Source organism: Rousettus aegyptiacus, unplaced genomic scaffold, assembly GCF_014176215.1.
Source record: "Rousettus aegyptiacus isolate mRouAeg1 unplaced genomic scaffold, mRouAeg1.p scaffold_m13_p_2, whole genome shotgun sequence".
Classification (NCBI taxonomy): Eukaryota; Metazoa; Chordata; class Mammalia; order Chiroptera; family Pteropodidae; genus Rousettus; species Rousettus aegyptiacus.
Genome location: NW_023416295.1, coordinates 170,985,175 through 171,005,728, shown reverse-complemented (window position 1 = coordinate 171,005,728; position 20,554 = coordinate 170,985,175). Strand labels below are relative to the sequence as shown.

At 54.8% G+C, this 20,554-nt stretch overlaps 1 protein-coding gene across 3 annotated transcripts in view; it reads right to left on the bottom strand.

The window, feature by feature from the left end:
* CACNA1I (calcium voltage-gated channel subunit alpha1 I) overlaps nucleotides 1–20,554 on the bottom strand; it is a 101,552-nt gene that overhangs the window by 57,159 nt on the left and 23,839 nt on the right. For 2 of the 3 annotated variants that reach the window (XM_016126455.2, XM_016126454.2), the window contains 3 exons: nucleotides 15,957–16,068; nucleotides 14,139–14,272; nucleotides 29–126 (listed from right to left, as the gene is read on the bottom strand). In XM_016126455.2, coding sequence (XP_015981941.2) covers nucleotides 29–126; nucleotides 14,139–14,272; nucleotides 15,957–16,068 — 344 coding nt within the window. Of the gene's footprint in view, nucleotides 1–28; nucleotides 127–9,799; nucleotides 10,339–14,138; nucleotides 14,273–15,956; nucleotides 16,069–20,554 lie in introns of those variants that run through there. The other variant, XM_016126458.2, reaches the window with a different exon arrangement.

Genomic DNA, 20,554 nt, shown 5'->3' with positions numbered 1-20,554 from the left:
AGGGATGGCGGAAGGGGCACCGACTCACTGGGCACACGGTTGATGGCTTTGAGGGGCCTCAGGACACGCACAGTGCGGATGGCTGACAGGTTGATGTTCTGAAGGTCCAGGGAGTACTCGACCATCCTGCAGAGAAAGGGGAGGAGAATGAGGACGGAGCGGGAGAGACGGACAGGGCCGCAGAGGTCTCTGGCCACCCGCGCCTGCCCACGCGCACCCACGCCTGCATGGAAGCGGTAGGTGAGAAAAGGGGTCAGCACTCGGGCTGTGCCCCAGTCAGCCGTGTGGCCTCGGGCTGTCTCTTTTGTGAGTGGGGCCAGTGACATCCCCCTCCTAGGCTGTCCTGAGGATTCAGCAGCTTCAGCTGAGGGCAGAGGGAATGGAGGAGCAGAGACCCTGGGTCCCCACTGTGTGCCCACTCATGGGCACACTGAAACCTCATTTATGCTTTAAAGTTCCACGCAGCTGCCCCGGAGTCCTGGCAGTTTTTCCACACTCCAGTCCACTTCGGACCAAGCCAGTGTGGGTGCTACAGATCCGAGAGTGACTCAGACCCAGACCCCACCCTCAGCAGCACCCACTCGGGCAGGGGAGAGACTCAAAGACTCAAAGTGGAGCCCTCACCACTGCCCTAGTTCTCCTCACCGAACAGGTCCGCCTTCACCTTCCACCATCAACCAGCCCTGCAGTGCCTTGGAGGCAGTTTGCCTCCTCCAGGAAGTCTTCCCTGATCTCCACAGGAGGCAGACCTCTGGGTTCCCCTCCGTGGTTCCCTGCCCTTCCATCGGATCCTACCTGCTCAGTAGCTATCTGCCCCCGCCCCCCCCCTCCCCAGCCACTGAAAGGCCACAGGGTCTGCAGCCCCAGCTTGACCCTGGATCCCCCACTCACCAAACTCTTCCGCCCCAACCCCAACCCCAGGGATCCAGCACCACCCGCCAGCTCCACCTGTCACCACCATGCGGGAAGTGAAGGTTTTTCCTACACACCAGGCAAACCTGTCCAATTGTTGTAAAGCCGCCACCCCCTCCCGCTGCTTAAAGTGTAATTGAGTGAAAGCTTCCTTTGCCTGAAATGCCTCCATCCTCCCCCAGCTTTCTGGGGCACGGGCTCTGGTGCCTCCTCCTCCCCCTCGCTCTCCTCTCTCTCTCTCATTCTCTCTCTCTCTCTCCTTCCCCACCTCCCTCTCCCTCTCTCCCTTCCTCTCCGTCTCCCGCTCCCCCTCTCTGTCTCTCCCCCTTACACACACCTGCACACAATCACTGTGCACACACACACACACACTCACTCCTTGCACACCCTCATTAACACACACTCCTACCAGAGCCCAAATTCAGATGAGGGGGCATGACCAAAGAAAAGTGACAGCGACTTAGAACTAGAAGCAGAGACCTGGGAGATCAGGGGAGTAGGAGGGAGGGAGCCAGGGGTGCCGGGGGCAGCAGCCAGACAGAAGGGGGCAGGGCCGAGGCACCCCTGGGGGCAGCGGGTGACGGCAGAGGATGATGTGGGAAGGGGGCATCGAGGGAATGGAGCTGTATGAGGATTCCGCGCGTGGGTGAGCCAAACTGTCATTTTTGTATTTTGTAGAAAGAGCTCTCCAGGCAGCCAAGGAGATATGTGTGACGGAGGCGCTGCGGGGGCGGCACACACGGGCACACAAACAGGCGCTCTCGCACTGGTGAGCATGCACACACGCACACGCACGCACACACACACACACACCAGCAGGCTTAGGAGAACCCCCACATCACCCCAGCACAGGCCGCCAGGCTCAGCTCCCGCCAGCCCCTCCTCCACTCCCCGCCCCCAACAACATGGCCCTCCTCCTCCTGCCCTGGCTCTCTCTCCATCCTGCCAATGGGGGCATCACCCCACCCAAGGGAGAGCTAGTCGCACCCCCCCCTGCCCCAAACACCCCTCGGTTTATGCTTTGCTGGGTGTGCAGAAGGCGGGGGCTCCCAGCCCGTGCCAGATTGAACCCACCCTGGTACTATGTTCCGGCAGCCCCAAGGCTCACCTGCTGAGCTCCAGCAGGCTCCAGCCCACGATTCGTCCCCATCCCCATGAAGTCTAACAATAAAAATAAATAGATGCTTCACAGATGATGGGAAGACAGGGAAAAGGCAAATGGCATTCGAAGGCCTACTGCCTGCCGGGGACTGTCTCATTCTCACCCCGTGTCTGCCCGTTTGAGCCACTATGTTACTCAGATCCCACCTCAACCCTCTCCACACTTCCCTGGGCCAGGGGAGACCGCAGCCACAAGCCACCCAGGGCACGGACACTATGGGAGCCCTCGGGACGGCCCTGCCTGGTCCCTAACTGCCCACTCGACTCTGCTGCACTGGCTCCCAGCCCCTCCTCACAGAGCCTGTGGTCCGCAGTCTGGGACTGCCTGTTCTTGACTAAATGAGGGGCATCCGCCATGGCCCCCGTCCTGGGATAGGCTAGGGGGCGAGAATGGGAAATCTTTATAGATGCCGTATGTATACAGGCAACATGGTAAGAAATCGGTTTCTCTAAAACGAGTATAGGAGGTTTGGGGTGCGGGGGCGGAGCGGGGGACTGCCGAGTGAGTCACAAGGTGTGACTGGATGTATATCACCGAGGCCCATGATTACCAAGAGTTAGTAAGCTGTAAGGGCTGAACACCTCCCAGACCCCAACCCTCGCCTAGGAAACTCATCAGACTCCCGCTCCCATCTCTGAGACGGAAGCAGCCACTGCTTGGCAAACCTGGAGTGACACACTGGCCTAGCCCCAAACCTTCACCCTTGGCCTGACCCTCCAGGTCGTCCGTGTAGGAACACACCTTCTGCAAAAATTCCCAAGACCTCATCAGTTGCAGCCCTCAGGGTCCCCACCAAAAAGCCCGCAAGAGAAATTTCTTGGAGAATTTATTGTCTAGATCTTAGCTCTGAGCTTCCTGGCAGTCAGGTCAAAAAGGAAAATGTGATAAGTTACTGACTTCTTAGCAGCATGAAAGACCTTGGTACTGTGGATCCTTCCAGGGAATCCACTTGCCTAAACATTTCTCCTCAGTCCTGACTCTCTCCTCTACATTTCATGAATCTTTGGGAGTGTTCTGCTGCAGCTGCCTCTCCTGTCTGGGAGAGCAAGACTTGGTATAAATGTATTCAGTAACAAAGAGCACATTGCAGGTGCACAGTAAAGACTCCAGTAGTTCTCATTCTTCTCTGAGGGAAAGAGGATACACTGGACCAGGAGGAAGAGATGGGCAGAGTGCGTAGCTGGGCGGTAAGAACCGTGTGTTTAAGTCTCTGCCCTGGTAAAGCACTCTGTCCCGATGGTGACTCTACATCCCAACGAGCCCCACCTGGGACAGTCTGCTGACAGCTCCGCTACCCCTCCCCAGGTCCGGCCACTGTCCTTCTCTCCTGACAGCCGCGGCAGCCTTCCGACTGGTCTCCTGCCTCCTGCTTTCTCCCCCTACAGCCCATCCTCAGGCAGCCACAAATTTTCCTAAACCTCAGATCTGGCTGTGTCACTCCCCAGCTTAAACCTTCGATGGCTCCCCATTGTCCTTAGGTCAAAGACCGAGCCCCTGACCACAGCCTCCAAGGCCCCGCAGTCTGGCCTGTCCCCTGCCCCAAAACCTGCTCGACTCCAGTCATCCCAGGCACCATGCTAGGCCCTCTGAGCGCCCCAAATACACTCCTCTCTGCCCCCCTATCCTCTGCGAACTCCACACTTCCTTCCAGACCACGTCCCCCATGAAGCCTCGCCCACCCCCTCCCTCCACCCCAGGCTGAGATCACCTCCCTTTGCTCTGGCTCCTTCCACACTCGATTCACACCTCCTGTCTAGTCTGGGTTCCCCCAAAGCAGACCTTGAGCTAAGGACTTGGGAACAGCAGCTTATGTGGGAGCCGGTCCCAGGAAGCACGGTGAGAGGGCGGAAAGGGAGCGAAGCCAGGGAGGGGCGGTTCGCAGCAAGCACCAGTGTGGGCAACTGGGGTGCCATCCAGCATGGTCCCCTGAGACCACGTGGGCCTCAGAATTGGACCAGCAAGGATGGGGACTGTGGCATTATCCAAAGACTGGTTGGATGCTGGCCACACACCTCCTCAGACACAGCCCCAGAGCCAGCCCCACGCCACACACACACACACACACAGAATCCACCAGCGTAAATAACACCTGTGACAGGTATTATCCTACTCTTCTACTCCCTTCCTCCTCCTCCCACCCCGGATGACAGCAGTAGGAGTGCCTCACCCCGAAAAAGAGAAGGCGAAGACGGGCCACTGCGGGTGAATAACCACCATGCCGACTTCCCTCAGGCCCCAAGTAAGACATCACTTGCGGGAGTGAGAAATTAATTCCTAATTACACAGTTACTTTATCACGCAGCTTTAGTGCTAAAAGTCTAAAAGAGAAATCAACAAAACCCCCACTGCCTCCCGCCAGCTCCCAAGCGCCTAATTAGGTACATAATTTTGCTCTAACGTGAGCACTTTCTTCCTGACATCAACACAGGGGGACAGTGGCTGCACCCAGTTCCTGGGGGTCACCTGGGACAAGGGACTCAAGTGTGGCCCTGCTGGGGTGGGCACAGAGGGTGGACACCCCATTTATTCCTGCTGAGGAGCCTCCCTCTGCCTCTCCCACTTCCCTGGACTCCAGGAGAGGCCCAGAGACGGAGGACTGGTCAGCCAGGGGACGCCAGGCCCCAGCCACTGTGACTGGCTCAGGATGGCCATGTGACTCCCGGTAGGCCCAGCCTTTGAACTGGCAGTGCAGGGAAGAGGCGCCTCCTGGCTAAGCCACCACCTGGGAACCCTGAGGTACTAATAGCCATCTTGCCTCTGTGGTGGCCTGAGGATTTTGCCAACACAGAGGAAGACCGAGGCCAGAGAGACAGGATCCTGACCATATGGTCCGAGCGCTCCCTCCACCTGCACCTGGTCCCGGATCTGCCCTCTGGACTTCCCAATTATGTGAGCCGGGACGTTTCATTCAGGGCTTGGGGCCTATTTGCACTGGGTCACTGGCAATTCAGTCCTAGCTGATTCAGAAAGGTCTCCTGAGCACTATGTGCCAAGAGAGCGTTACACCCCTTCCCGTGGCGGGATTATGGCGTCCACAGCAGGGTTAGGGTTAGGGTCAGGGTCAGGGTTAGGGTTAGGGTTAGGAAGCTGAGGCTCAGAAAGAGCGCAGGTCACACGGCCAGGTAATGGGGGGTCCAGGAGCTCTGTGTGGCTTGCCCCCACCCCACCTCATCCATCATCAGGCCAGGATGCCTTCTGGTTCCTGAACACCTCTCAGCTGGTGAGATGGCAAGCAGGCACCACACACACATGTTCACGCGTGCACGCACGCACACACACACACACCCCAGCACATGGAATGGGGCCACGAAGCAGTTAGAGCATGGAGCACCAGCTCTGCTGCTAGTGCACTGTGTGACCTTGGGCAAGTCACTGAACAGACCTCACAGGGGTAGAGGAGGGTGAAATGTATTCCTACATGGATTCACTGCTTGCAACAGAGCATGGCACAAATCAGGGCCAAATAAGTGTCAGCTAGTATTATGTCACAGCCTCATCATGGCCTCAGGTAACATTTGTCCATGAATCACATGATGCCAGCTTCAAACCTTCCCTGGATCCACCTCCAGCTGGAGAAGGCCCAGGAAGTAAGGGCCTCTGGAAGCAGTCTGGATGTGACCCTGGCTCTGCCCACTATTTGCCCTGCATTCAAGGGTCACCCAAAACTCTCTGGTTCCCAGAGTGCACATGCTGTTCCCAGCCCACATGTCTTTGCCTTTGCCAGTCCTTCTACCTGGAACGCCTGTCCCAGCTCTCCGGGTCCCGCCCCTGGGGTGGAATGGGGCTCTCCTGCCTTATGCCCCACTGTGCCTCTGTTAGGGCACCTCTGGCTCTGAGGCATGCTCTGTCATGTCCCTGTTCCTCAGGGCCAGGGCTGGCTCAGAGTCCCAGCTGGATGCCCAGTGCCCAGCCCAGGGCTCCCCATGCCAGCTTGTCGAACAAATTACTTGAAGGATAAGATCAGAAAAGAAGCTTGGAGCTAACAAGAAACAACATAAATGACTGAGATTTAACGTCTTTCCAGGAAATACCCCTCCCAGGAGATGGTTTCTGCGTGTCGCTGATAAAAATAGGGTGTTTCCTCAATCTTTGCAAGGTGCCCACGGGGGCTTTCTTAAAATGTAATTTAAGATGTAGCTAATGGAAAGGAAGCCGAGATGCTGGATACAGGAGATCATCTGTCAGGAGGCAGCTCTGTGATGACTCAGGCTTGTCGTGTTGGTTGGTACCTAGACCACCAGCCTATCCCACTTTCCCCACACCCAACACATAGTAGGTGCTCAGTAGAGGAAGGAAAGAAGGAAATAATGAAAAGAGAGAATTAGATAGTAACGAACCCTCGACTTCAGCAGCACACTATGATTTGTATGGGTCACTTTTACCCATATATCATCACACGAAATCTATGAGACCAGAACAGGGGTGATGAAGCCCACCTGACTGATAAAGAAACTGATGCGCTGAATCATCTCAGGCCAAGTTCAGAGTGAAGGGGGGATTTGGGACCACGAGGTCGGATCCTGGGCTGGCAGGAACAAGGGCAGCTCCAGGGACCTCAGCAGCAGGAGACCCTGGATCTTCTCTCGCCAAGCTTCCATTCAAGTGACAACACTCCAGTGACTTTATCTCTGGGGAGAGTTGCCAGATAAATAAATACAGGATGCCCAGCTAGGTTCGAACTTCAGATAAGCAACTGTGTATAATTTCTTTGTATGTGCCCCAAATATGCCTCATAATGTCTGCCGCGCGTGACATTTAGCTCCATTTCTCCAGAGTCCTCCCGGCACCACAGCAGGTGGGCGCCGCTGCCGGGAGCCAGATAGAGACACACACTTCAGCTTTACCAGAGCTTGGGGGAACTATCCCTCCCCGGGACTCGCACGCAGCCTCCTGAGGGCTGGTGAGGCCACCTGAGTCCTCTGAGGCAGATCTGCTGGAATATCATAGCCTCTGGAAAGGTAAACCCCTCGTGCTGTGAGCCTGCGCGGACTCTGGGGGTAGTCGTACCTGAGCGCATCCCCGATCTGGCTTACACCGCTGGCATGACCTAGGGCAGGCTGCTAATCTCTCTGCACCTCCATTTCCTCATCCACCAAATGGGTTTGCCACCCGCAAATTCTTGGAGTTGTGAGGACGCAATAGCACCCATCCCCGTTAGCAGACATGAGCTCTGGGAAAACACCTCAGTGCTGGTGGTCTCCGCCCACTGCGAGCCCCCTTCTCTGCTCTTTGGGTAACGTCCTGGGGCTTTCCAAGTCCATCCTTCCCGCTCCTGGGCCACGTGGCATGGGCGGGGCTGACCTCACGTCCAATACCAGAGTAGGACTGGCCCTACGTTTGGCCAATCAGAGCAACTGCCTCATTCTGACCACGGGGATTGGTTCAGGGATAAGCACGTGACGTACGCCAGCCAAAGGGCGGCTGGGAAAGAAGACTTTCTGTGGAAGCAAGAGAGAAGACTGTGAACCCTAGGGCTGCCTGCCGCTGCCCCTCCTCTCCCAAGAGGAAAGCCGCCGGGGAGGAAGGGCGGCACATAGGGAACGAGTGGAGCCGTGGGATGAGAGGACACACTGTCTGGGGACAACCTTCAGGATTCTGGATCAAGCAGGCCCTGAAGCCAGAGATCCCCTCGGCGTGGGATAAAGGAGAAGATAAGTTCCCGTAAACTAGGATTCCTGTCTCGTATAACAGAGAAAAGTCTGCCCGATTCATGACTGACTGGTGTCTGGCTTGTCAACCTGTGGCCTAAAAATCTCTGGTGACTAACCTCCCTCCCCCATGGCATCTAGCATCCTGTTTCCATGGAAACGAACCTGCGCAGTGATCATCAATCTCTCTCTCCCACTCTAGTCCATATGCAAATGGGAAATCATCCACACCAAGGTTCCCACTAGAACCTTCCCAGGTCTACGCCCACCCAACAGCCAGATAAACTTAAAGAAAATGGCCCCATATATCCTGCCCCCGACTCCATGGTGCCTGGACACCACAGATGTGAAACAAACATGTCATGAAGCCTCCTCCTCCATGCTGGCCCAGGGCCAGGCTCTGGGGACTCCAGGATGATGACTCGGCCTTGGCTCTGCTCTCATAGCACCCAGTCTTTGGAGCAGACAGACCTGTAGAGCCTAGGATAAGTCAGGGTGTAAAGTCAGTGTCACAGGAGGGTACCCTGGGTTGCTGACACACGGAACACTCCCCTGATCCTCAGGTAATGCACACAGAGCCATGCAGGAGGCAGGCTGGTTACAACAGCTTCTGGAACCAGCCCCCATGGTGACCCTCTGAAGTTCATGGCCAGGTCTGCTGACAGGCACAGGGCTCTGGGGAGCTTGCAACGGTTGGTATTTGGCTTTAGATTTCTCAGCAGATCACATGCCCTCGCCAGTCAGCCCCAGAGTCTCTGACCAGGGCTTGGCCATAGCTTTGGCCAAGAGCAGATGAAGAAATTCAGGCCCTGGGAGAGGAATGTGGCTGACTCTAAGAGTTGCCCACCCAATGCACATTCTCTTCCTCCAATCTTGCCCAGCCACAGGGGACAATTCTGGGCCGATTTAGCCAAATTCAATGATGTTTGCTATTTTCCTTGTTTCCCTCTCAGCTAAGGATGGCCACAAGATCCAGTTCTGGCCAAGTGTGCTGGGACAGGGGAAGGATCTAGGAAAGAAAATGTGGTTTTCTGGTCCAACGGGACAGGTACCGCTGGCACAGCCCTGCCTCCCTTCGACCTTCCTGCCGTCAGTGCAGATGTGATGCCCACAGCCTCAGCCACCCTGTGACCATGACAGCGTGAGGCCTGGAAAATCACAAGAATATCACAGAGACATCACCAGTAACTACCGACCTCAGAACTTCATGTTACGTAAAGAAAAAAAAAAAAAACACACTCCAGGATTTGCTCGAGCCGCTGTTGGTCAGATGTTTTGTTACTTGCAGCTAAATGCATCCCTAACAAAATACACCCAGCAAGTTACTCAGGACCAGGACTCAGCCCCAGCCCCTGGAGCCAAGCTCCCTACGTTCAACCCCTCCTGTGCCCCTCACCAGCCCGTGACCTTGGGCAGGTCACTCCCTGTCCCTGTGCGTCATCTGTGAAATGGAACTGACCACAGTCCCGCCCTCACAGAGCTGGTCGGAGGATCAGACCAGGTAACGCAGAGCATCCTCAGCAAGCAGCAGATGCTCCTGTTTCAGCACGCCCCTCCCCGGATGACGCCTAAGAGGGTTCAATTCCCTTTGCTTTTTAAAGTCCCGCTGATGGGGCACTTTGGACACTCATCCCTCAGCTGCTCCATTTCATGCCATCACTGTCACAGTCAGAAGCTTTCAAAGGCTTTCAGACTTACGGCTCCTGTTCGCTGCACTCATCCAAGGTGGGGCCCATGCCGGCCATGCCCTTGGCGAGGCTCTGCCTCAGCCTCATTCTGGAGAGGTCCCTGCCGCCCAGCCCTCCAGCCCTGATTCGCCCCAGAGACCCAGCACTGGAATTCTTGGGAAAGCTTTTAACAGAGATGCCCAGGCCCCTCCCCACAGCTGGCAATGGCCATTTCATGTTTTTGGCTAGGGGAGGCGGTAGAAGTACCGGCATGATGCACCAAGGGAGATATGCAGGTAAAGACTATCTCAAGTTCTACAAGAATGTCACTGACTATTTCATGACCTCGTAATATACAAAGACAGAAAAGAGTGGCTTTAATAAGACAGTGAGGTGGATGCAACTATTACCTGATGATTACCAAGGCTTGTCGCACACTGGAAGAGAGTCTCTAGTGACGTGCCACGGGGCTTGCTGACCTGGGCTGATCAAGCACAGCAAGTAAATATAATGAGTGACTGAATCAGGGTTCCAAGAGATCCTTGTAAGATGAAATTAATAGCAATAAATGCAGAGTTTAGTACTTGGGTTAAAAAAAAAATTGACTGTGTTTAGTTCCAGGGTGGGAGAGACTTGGCTTGAAGGATGAATCCCACCTGGGGGTGACAGGGAGCACAGCGACTGGACAACATTGCAATCCTACACGGCATCGGGACAAGGGCGATCCATTCTCTCCCCCTCCCATAGATCGTCACTGGTCGAGGTCCTGCTCCCCAGCCAGGGACCAAGACACACTTAGTCACTTCAAGTGAGTCCAACAGGTAAGGCCTCCTCACCTGTCCTTTTGCAAATGGCAGGAAGAACTGAGAACATTTCGTACGGAAAAGGAAAGACTTAGAGAGGAAAGGAGCCACTTTCCAAATTCTGAGAGACTATCACGGGTCTGTCAGGGACAGCCTTGATCACTCCGGGGCCCCCTGTATGATCAGGCCTTTGCCTTGCTCTCTGGCTTCACCCCTCAGCACCCACCCACTCACCCCCAGGATCCCTGGCCTCCAACATGCCCTCTGCTCTCCCTCTCCTTCATCAGACAGCCCCCTCAGGCCCTCTGCATGTGGTTCCCTGAGGTGCCCTGCCCTACCCTCCGCCTGCTCAGCTCTCTTCCTCTGAGAGCCATATGCAGACCCCATCTCAGTCAGGTCCCTATCGTGTGCCCTCACGGCCCTCTACACTTCTTTGCAACAGCATCGATCCCAATTTAGAATTTATTTAGAATTGTATTATCTGTTTACACCCGTTTTATAAACCACGAGTTCCATGAGGTCACAACAGCATGTGTCATGTCCCCACTGCCCAGCACAAGGGCTGGCATTTGCAGATGCTCGATAAATGCTGATTTCGTGAATGAATGAGTGAACGGATGGTTCCATCAAGCAGGAGCTACAAGAAGACAAATTTTTCAGCTCACTGAAAAAAAAAGAACTTTCTAGCACATTAGGCTGTCCCAATTTGGGACATAGTTCCCAAGTGGCGGGTTGGAAGCCGAGGCTGTCTGGATGCAGAGATGAAAGCTTTGACCTCTAAGGAACCTTCTAGCACAGAGGTTCTGTCTCCTCCCTGGCTTGAAGAAGGAGCCAGTAATTTGGGGAAGGGGAGGAGCAGAAAGGAAGAAAGCATGCTTGGGATGTCAGGCCTGTTACTCGGGAAACAGAACATTTATAGCACCAAGCCTGGCTGGGACCGCGGGGGACGGGTAGGCAGCTCTGGGGACAGGTCTTGAGTGGGAGCAAGACTGGGGGGCTGGGCTCTGGATCCCGGGGTTGTGGCTTCCTGCCTCTGCACCTATGCCATCCCTAGGCACAAAGAAGGTGAGGACCTGGAGGACAGGGACAGGTCTGGGTCACCAGAGTGCCCAGCATCCTGCACATGGGTCTCCGTTGAACCTGCCCCCATCCAGGACCAACTACAAAATGCACAAGGCCCAGTGCTAAATGAACATGCAGGTCTCCTTGTTCAAAATGTATTTAAAAAATTTTTAATGACAACAACAGAGCATTAAACCAAACATGGGATCCTATGCAGCTGCACGTGCGTCCAGCCCTCCCTAACCCCCAGGAGGATGCCGGCCTGTGAACCCCACCCCCAGAACCAAGAAAAGGATATCAAACGGAGACCTCACCACAATGCTGAAGCCAGAGCGGCTCCTCACTCCACTCAGCTTAGCTCTTTATTGTCTTAATGTATAAATATGAGCAGACAGCAGGGATCACTAAGCAATAGAGGAGACTCTTCAAGTCAAAAGGGCAAAGTCGGAGTGATCATGGGAGGCGGTGAGTGGAGCCAGCAGAATGAATGGCTTCCCCAGAGCAGGAGTTCAGAAAAATTATACTAAAACTGGGAAATAAGGCAAAGGAAGGGCAGCGTCTCTCGCAATGTCACTTTGGAGCATTATTTAACAGACCAATCCAAGGCTGATTTCATTAGGGGAATATACTTTTGTTTGACTCACCATTTACTGTTAATTAAAGGTCTGACTTCTGTGAATTTACATGTTAACTTGTAGATTTTTGTAAGTAATTTCTGCCCAGTAGAAAAGATAACCCCAAAGGTTATGGTTTTATGACTCTGTGGGTCATTGACCAGCTTTGATTCTAACCGAGCACCCATCCTCACATTCTTTCTCCCATGCCCGTTTTCCTAATTCTGCTGGTTACCATCCTGGTCCCTTGGTAATGAGTTGAATAAATCTGTGATTCATATTCCTTCTAAGATTTGAATGAGGCTCATTTTTTTTTAACTTTTTGGAAATTATCCTTTGGCTTCAGGACCAGGAAAGGACTTTTAAGGAGCCTAATTAGAGTCCATAAGGAGATTCGGGGAATACTATATCCATAAAACAAGAACAGACCCAAGCTGCTCTGCAAAATAGGATCCAAGAACAAGAAGCGATCTCAGGAATTAAGACGAAGAATAGATGAACGCTTCGGGGACAGCAGGCGAAAGAAAGAACATGGCAAGTTGTTCAGAAGACTGAGTCCAGGAATCCTCTCCTAGCACAGATGAAATCTGAGGGAAAGAGTAAAAACACGAAGAGTAGAGAGAGGAGGGAAGTACCCACTTAATGAGAATTTCAGGAGAGACCAAAAAATGGGCAATAACCAAAGGATAAATAAAAGAGTTTTTCCTGACCTTGAGTTCTAAAAGGACCCACAGAGAATGATCCTGCAATCTGAGACCTACCCAGTGAAATGTTTGAATTCTGAAGGTAAGGAGAAAACCCTACAAGCTTCTAGCAAGGAAAAAGCAGGTTGTCGCCCAAGAAAGAAGAACTAGACCTGTATTAGACTCACCTGCAATACACAGAGTCTGTTGTAGATTTGAATGACACCACATGCCTGGTTCTGAGGGATAAAAGTTATGACTCTAGAACAGTGCAGACAAAAACTATCCCCTCACACACAAAGACCAAATGAATACATGTTTAGAGAGGCAAGACTTAAAAAATGACACTATCCTAACACCTTTTGTAATTTAAAAAAAAAAAAAAAACAACTAAGAATATCCTCCAACCACACCAAAATGGTAATGAGAACGAGCAACTTGGCAAAGGGGTGCCATGGTTCACAAGAAACCCTATGACCTCAGCATAACTTCTAGTTAGGGCTCAGTAACTGTTGACGATGTGGTCGCGAAATCGAATACAGTTTCTCAGAAAGGATACTGAGAAGAGGTGCGACCTTTTTTAAACACCAGTGGACAGGTCGTTTCACTTCAGGACAGATCTGAGGAACTCAGATCAGGCGTGGTGGCACCGATGCCTCATCTCAGCCAGGTGCCTGGCCCTGGCCACCCTCCCCGCGCCTTCTCAGTGGCGTCACACGCACAACGCATATGTGCAATTGCACACTCCCACATACAGTGACACGTGGATGCCCTCACACACACACACACACACACACACACTCACTGGCCTCGAAGCTTTTCCTCCCCGCGCCCTGGTCACTCCCGCCATGTTAACCCACTCCTGGGCATGGCTAATGCCTGCTTGTCCTTCAGCTCTGGTGTGTCGCTTCCTCAGGAAAGTCCTCAAGCCGCAGAGCCCCCAGCTTGGCTCGGCGTGTGTGACCCATTCACTCATGTAGCTGTTGGATGCCTCTCCCCAGACAGTCGCTAAGGGACAAGGCCTTGGTCTGGGTTTGCTGTCCTCGATACCCCACACCTACCCTTCATATTCAACCCTTGCTTGTTGAATGAATGCGTGAATGAGCCACCAGCCTGGTTTGACCTAGGAAAGCAGGAACAAGGCACAGACGCTAAGATGTGACCCTGGCCCCTCTCTGACTATAGCTTATGTCTTGGTAGAGATAACCACAGTCGGGAGCCAGACAGTGCTTGAGTCTGCTCCCTCTCTGACTTGCCGAGTGATCTAGAATAATAATAATAGCAGCTAACATTTATTGGATGCTCATTTTGACGTAACTACTGTTATTATCCCCATTTTACAGATGAGGAAACTGAAGCTTACAGAGTTGTTTTCTCAAAGTCATACAATTAGTTAGTGTGACACAGACCCAGTGTCAGCTGACAGTGCAGGAGGACATGCAACTTGCCAGAGAGGGAAGGAAGGAGCATCTGCCTCCCAGACATCACCACGCAGGTTCATCATCATCACCAGGAAGCCCCCCACATCACTGAACTCGAGTCAGGCATGTACCAGAGGCTCAGATCTGCCCGACGTGCATCACCTACCCCGCCATGACAATGAAGAAATCCAGTCGGTTCCACGTGTCTCCAAGGTAGCACTTCTTGCCAAAAATGCCCAGGGCCACCATCTTGAGCACCATTTCCATGGCAAAGAAGACGAAGATGAAGTCATCGAAGACCTGCAGGGCAGGATGAAGGGACAGTGTGAGGTTCGGGAGCAGGATCCAGGGGTCAGAGCCACAGTGTGAGATGGGGACATTGTGGTCATGGACTCAAGGGGCCTGGGAAGGACCTGAAAGCTTCTTATCCGAGGCAGGAAGAGAACCTCAGAGATCCTGGTCCAATGTGGCCATTTCACAGTTGAGGACACTAAGGCCCAGAGAGGGGAATGAACTTGCTCAAGGTCATATGGCGCATCCTATTTGTTCCCTAAAACCAGGTATAATAACAAGGGACCCAGGTGGATGTGGAGCCAAGAAGCTCTCTCTAATAATTGCCAAGCACTGGGCTACACACTTGACCTGAATCCTCTCTTCTAATTCTCACGATGACCCCACGGACAGTCCCATTTTACAGATGAGGAAACTGAGGCTCGGAGAGGCTAAGCGATTTGCCTCAGGTCACATAGCGAGTGAGTGGCAAAACCAGAACTAACTCTCAGGTCTATCTGACTCCAAAGCCCACACAGAAGGAACTTTCTCAAACCAGGCCCGACTTCCCCGCCAGGCACGGGTCTCAGTGCTGCCTTCCTCTGCTCAGAAAAGAAGCCCCAAATGTGTCCCTAACCAGGGCTCAGGGGAATATGTTTCCTAAGGAGGGGACCTGGGTGAAATTCCTCTTTCCAGGATCACTGAGGGCTGCAGGTCAGTTCAATTCAACAACCAGGCACTGAGCACCTACTATGTGCCAGGATGGAGGCGGGGTTTTGGGGACAGAGAGATGAGTCTTGAGGGAACTCACCGCCTGGTAGGGAAGCCTGGTTGGGAAGCCTGGTAGGGAAGTCAGCCTAGTACCCACTGAGGCTAATCCGTTCTAACACTACTCAGGGGCCTGGGGCTGGCGGAGAAGCTTGTTACCCACTTGAACCCTAGACCCACCCCAGAGATTCTGATTCTGCAGGTTTCGGATGGACCAGGGGATTCTGAAGCCCTGGGTTGCTTGGGACCTGATGAGTCCTGTTAAAACACAGGAGGCCGAGGGCGGTTTCTCCGGGAGGAATCTGGCTTTCCCAGGTAGACGGCCTTGAGTGTTCCCACACCTGTAAAGAGGTATAACCCTAACCCCTGCACTACGGATGTGCATGCACCGCGTGGGGTCATGGGAGGTACCAAGAGCTGCCCCTATGGGACCTCAGGAGATGGGGCTAGACACTTGAGGTCCGCTCTTAGAGGGCTTGCTGTGGGGCCAGTTACAGAGCTTGGCCTTTATTCCAAGAGCACCTGGGAGTGAAGGACAAATCTCCGCAGAGGAGTGTGAGAGAGGGAGGAGTCATGTTGGGGGGACCAGGAGGAAGACGGGGAGAAGATGGGGGCCGGGACTGGGGCAGAGGCCCCAAGATGGAGAGGAGGGGATGGAGGAGAAAGAGCATCGTGAAGAGAAATGGATGAGACCAGGTGGGAGTGAGGAAGAGACTGCCCGTTGAGGACAGGCCAGGTAGTGGGGATGTGGCTTGGTGGTGCAGAGTGGGCAGGGTTGGGGCGGGGCATGGGGCGGTTGGGCGTGGCATCGCGACGGTGGGCGGGGCATGGCCGGGTGGGGCGGGGCTGGGTGGAGCAGGGTAGGGGTGTGGGGGCAGGCAGGATGCGGTGGGCGGTGGGGGGTCTTAGCGAGGCGAGGCGGAGCGGGGCGCGCAGCCGGCCTCACCTGCAGGATCTTGCAGCGGTCCGACAGGCAGTCCATGTCATCACACGGCTGGTACATACCGAGCGTCACGCAGTTCAGCAGGATCACCAGCATGCTGACGCATTCAAACCACGTGCACAGTGAGTCAAGGACAAAATAGTGCGGGCGCAGACCGTGGGCACGTGAGGCGGAGTGCACCCCGGAATGTAATAACCCCCACCATAAGCACAGGCTTACACCCCATTCCTGGTTCTTCCCCTCTTCCGGTTCCTTTCCTGAATGGGTCATTGCCCGAGTTCTCAGGCAACGCCCCCTTTACAGCAGACATGGCCACACGTGCCAAACCCACCTGAGAACCCCGAGTTCACTAAGCCACCACAGGCAGAACCACGCCCTCCGCCTCCCCCCACCACACACACACACACCTCCTTGCCTCAGCCTGAGAGTTCCCTTAGGGCTCAGGAAGGGAGAGGTACCCAGACGCCTGGCTGGCAGGCCCCCTCTGGCTCGTCCCTGCCACTCCACCCCAGACCAATGCCCTCTGATGGTCACTGCCTCCTTCCCCGACCACCTGTTCCCTCTGCCTGGCAGGCCCTTCTCAAGACCCCAAGCATTGCTCTTTCTGTCACCTCCTCTGAGTAGTCCCCATCTAATCTCTCCTCCTCAGCGGTCACTCTCTCCCTCCCTGACCACTACCCTCTCCCAGCTTTATGGGCTCTGGGCACTTATGTCCTGAAGCTGCCTTGTTGACATGCCAGCCTGCCCACTGTCTGCATCCACAGCTAGAGCCTGCATTCCACAGGGACAGGGGTTTTGCATTCACAGCTCTGACAGTGACAGCCATCCAGTAAATGTCTGAGGCATGAAGATGTAAATCTCTCTGGGCCCTGCCCACTCTGACATCCAGTGATGCTTGAATGTCTCCAAATGAAAACCCTCACCCCTAAATTTCAGACTTGTTCCAAGTTCAGATGTAACCACACCAGCCAGACACTCAGCCAGACCCTGCCCAAGGGATGCTGAGCACCTCTTGCCAGATGGGAGACTAACCTGGTTTCCCTGGCAACAGCCTCCCTCCCATGCCCGGACCTTTACTCACCTTGGGATGCTGCCTTCTGCCCCACCTCCCACTCAGACCTTCCTTGCCCGAGCCCTGCTCCTTCCTGCCACCTCCCCACCCCACTGCCGTTCTCCCGCCATAGCCTGTAATTAATTTCGGTTGTTGCCAGGGCCCCCTTCTAGCCTGAGCATCGCTCCAGCAGCAGCTTCATCATTAATTAACTTTTTTGAAGTTCAAACGTTCTAATTACCAGCAAACGTCCCCCATCCCCCTTGCTTTTCCCCCCTGCCTGCCATGCTTTCTTGCCTTCCAGCCCTCCTCCTCTGCTCCCTCTGCCTTTCCTGCCAGTTCAAAATGTACTTAGCAGGGGTCTCCCAGGAGCCTGGCACCCCCACTTCCTCCTCGCCAGGGCCCTGAGCAGTGGAGGCCGGCAGGCCCACTTTACAGGTGAAGAAGACTGAGGCTCACAGAAACTAGGGGCCTCTGCTGGGTCACACAGCTGGGAAGTACCAGAGTTGAGATTCATACCAGGCCTGCTGGACTCCAAGGCACGTGCTCTCCTCTGTGACACATGGCTTGTCCCTGCCCATGACGTCACCCTCCCTCCCCTGAGGCTTCAGCCCATCCTCAGCATCTCGCCTGGACCCTGCACGGCCTCCCCTCCAGCCTCCAGCTCTGGTCTCTGCCCTTCCAACTCTGCCCCCACCCAATAAGCAGGCCCACTGTGTGCCCAGCGCTATGGGATCCCTCTGTAAGTATCATCTCGCTTAGGCCTCGCGGGGCTGTTATAAACCACATTTACAAATGAGGAAATGGAGACGCCAAGGGGAACATGATTCGCCCAAGGTCACCAGCTGGCACACAGAACCAGAGCCCGCCTCTCTTGTTTCCGAGCTATTTTGCCACTGCCGGGTTAATCCACCTTAGGCACAACTCAGAGTGTGCCTCTTCCCTGTTCAAAAACCTCCCGCGGCTCCCATCTTCCCCCTCAGCCGGACACTCAAGGCCTTCTGGACTCTGACCTCAGTGGGCGCCTCCGGCCCCACCTCCCACCGGCCTTGGCGTACGCTAGACTTCTCGCCGTCCCCACGCAGACTCCGCATGCATTTTCCCTTCGCTCCGCCGTCTCTACCAGGCCAACGCCTCATCCTTCACAGCCCGGTTCATTTGTCACCTCTTCTGAGATATCCCCTTGAAGCACCTTTCCCCACTTATACAGCGATGGTTCAGCCTCCTCTCTGGAAGTGCTCCCTTACCCATCTGCTCTAGCTGGTTTCACAGCAATGAACTTGGCAGTAACTATAACTACTACGTGCCAGGCCCCTGGGGACATGGCCTTAGCTCTCATCATAGTCCACTTGGGGCAGATGAGGAAACAGGCCTGGACTGCTGGCGTGACTTGCCCAAGGTCACATAGTCCGTGAGCAGACCAAACGGTCTGACTCAGTATTGGCCGGCTCTGCCACACGGCTCTGCCACACGGCTCTGCCTCTGTTGCTCATCCAGCTTGTCCACGGCACTGAGTCCCTCAAAAGGGCAGATGGGCCGGCTTTCACCTCTAGATTGCTCAGCTGCAGGCATTCAGAGATGGACAGTCTCAGCCCTGCCCCGAGGTGCTCGGGGAAATCCCAGATGGCAGAGCCTGGGCCTTTTCCAAGAGCCTGTGAGGCTCAGAAGTCAGGCCAGAGCTGGCATCGCCGCCCGCCGTTCCTGACACGCTCCCCACTGGCCGAGGGATCAAAGGCACCGGCCCTCCTTGAAGTCGAACTAGACCACGTAGGACGGGGAAGGAGACTGGCAGAGGGAGTCGAGGTCCCCAGGCTGAGCGCTCTGTGGCCTGGCCCGAAGCCTAATGTTTCCGCCATTGGTCAAAAGCATCGAGGAACTCTGAGAGCAAGCTCTGGGGTTCTGGGACAATTTGAGGGAGGACAGAGACCCCAAGGGGTCCGTACAGGATTTCTGGGCAGTAAAGCAGGGACTTGAGGGCCAGCTCCAAGAGGTCAGGGGGTCTTCAGTGGCTCCCTGGTGCCTCTCACATCGAGGCTCAAAGCCCCTCACCTGGCATCTGAGGCCATGCCTACTTCATCGCCCAGATCCTCACTTCTGTCAGGGTGACCTTTGTCACAGAACAACCCCACCGAGGTTGAGCATCTCATCCAATCACCCATTGCACAGATGGGAAATAGGGTAGCGAGCCAACCAAGAGACACAGCGAGCTCGAAGCAAAGTGACCTTCAAACAGCAGACTCCCCACCCAGGGGGGTCCCTGGACCACGGCTGGTTTTCAGACCCACTGAAACGTCACGTTTCCTTAAATGTCTGGGCTCTTTCTCTTACCACCTGCTCAGCATGGCCACATTTGGTCATCGAAGCCGATGAGGACCCTGACCGGTGCTTTAAGGAACGTAGATGGGGAGACAGCACTGGGGAGCCCATCGATAGTTTCCTCGGCAGGCGAAGCCTGGCCGGGGAGAAGAAAACCACCAAAGCGTCCCTGGGGGCCTCACCCCACACCCATCTCACCCCCTCTGCTCTGTCACACTTCCCATGGGCCTCAGGTCCTCAGAACTGGGGTCCCCAAGGCCAGCAGGGAGCATATGCTGAGCGCCAGCTGAGTGCCAAACACCGGGTTAACAACAGCAAAAATGGCAACAATGGCAAACGGTTTCTCAAGTGTTCTCGAGGGTTCGTCTGCCAAGGAGCTTCCTAATCAAGGTTTATATGTATTACCTCATGTAAACCTTACAGCAAACACATGAGGTGGGGCGCCCGGAGGCCCCAAACGCAGAGCCCGTACAGCCACGGACGGGGGACCAAGGCTCGGCGTGCGCCGCACAGCAGAGACAGCCTCTCGCTTCGCCAGCCTCACCTGCAAAAGGGCCCAGGGTCTCCTGTTCTTTGGCCTTTGGGAGGGGAAGAAAAAAAAAAAAACACCTCCCCAGCAGAGAACTGAGAACCCCGCGCTGGCGTTTTCTGCTGATTACTTAACATGACCTTGAGTGGAAATAGGAGACGCTCTCCCAGCCCCGTAAATGGATGTCTGTCTAGCAGCGCGCTGAATCTTCACTCATAGCCTTTCAACAAAATGGACTTGTTCAGTCCTGGCAATGCGGAGAGTCACCCCAGAACCTAAGCAAAGCTCCCCCAAACTGGAAACTACTCCCGTTACTCCCAATTTACAGATAAGGAAACGGGGGGCACCAAGAGCTGGCTCCAAGGCTCCGGCCACGGCCGCCCAGGCCCACACAGCTGGTATGTGGCAGCGGCAGGATTTGAACCCACCTCCTGCTGACCACATCGTATGTTCTCAGCCATGTGCTCTGCAGCCCCCGGACACAGGGCATGGAAGGCAAGGGGCCCTCGGCTGGCACGTGTTCAGTGGAATATTTGCTTTTCCCTTTTTGTACACTGTCTCTCTCCAGTGGGCCTGGGTCATCCATGAGCCCAGCACCGGCCCATCTGGCTGTGCCTAGTGGGGTTAGGAAGGGGCACATTCTGCCCCTCCTTGTGCCCAGGAAAGAAGGCTACATCTACAGGAGATAGCGGGCCGGGAAGCCAG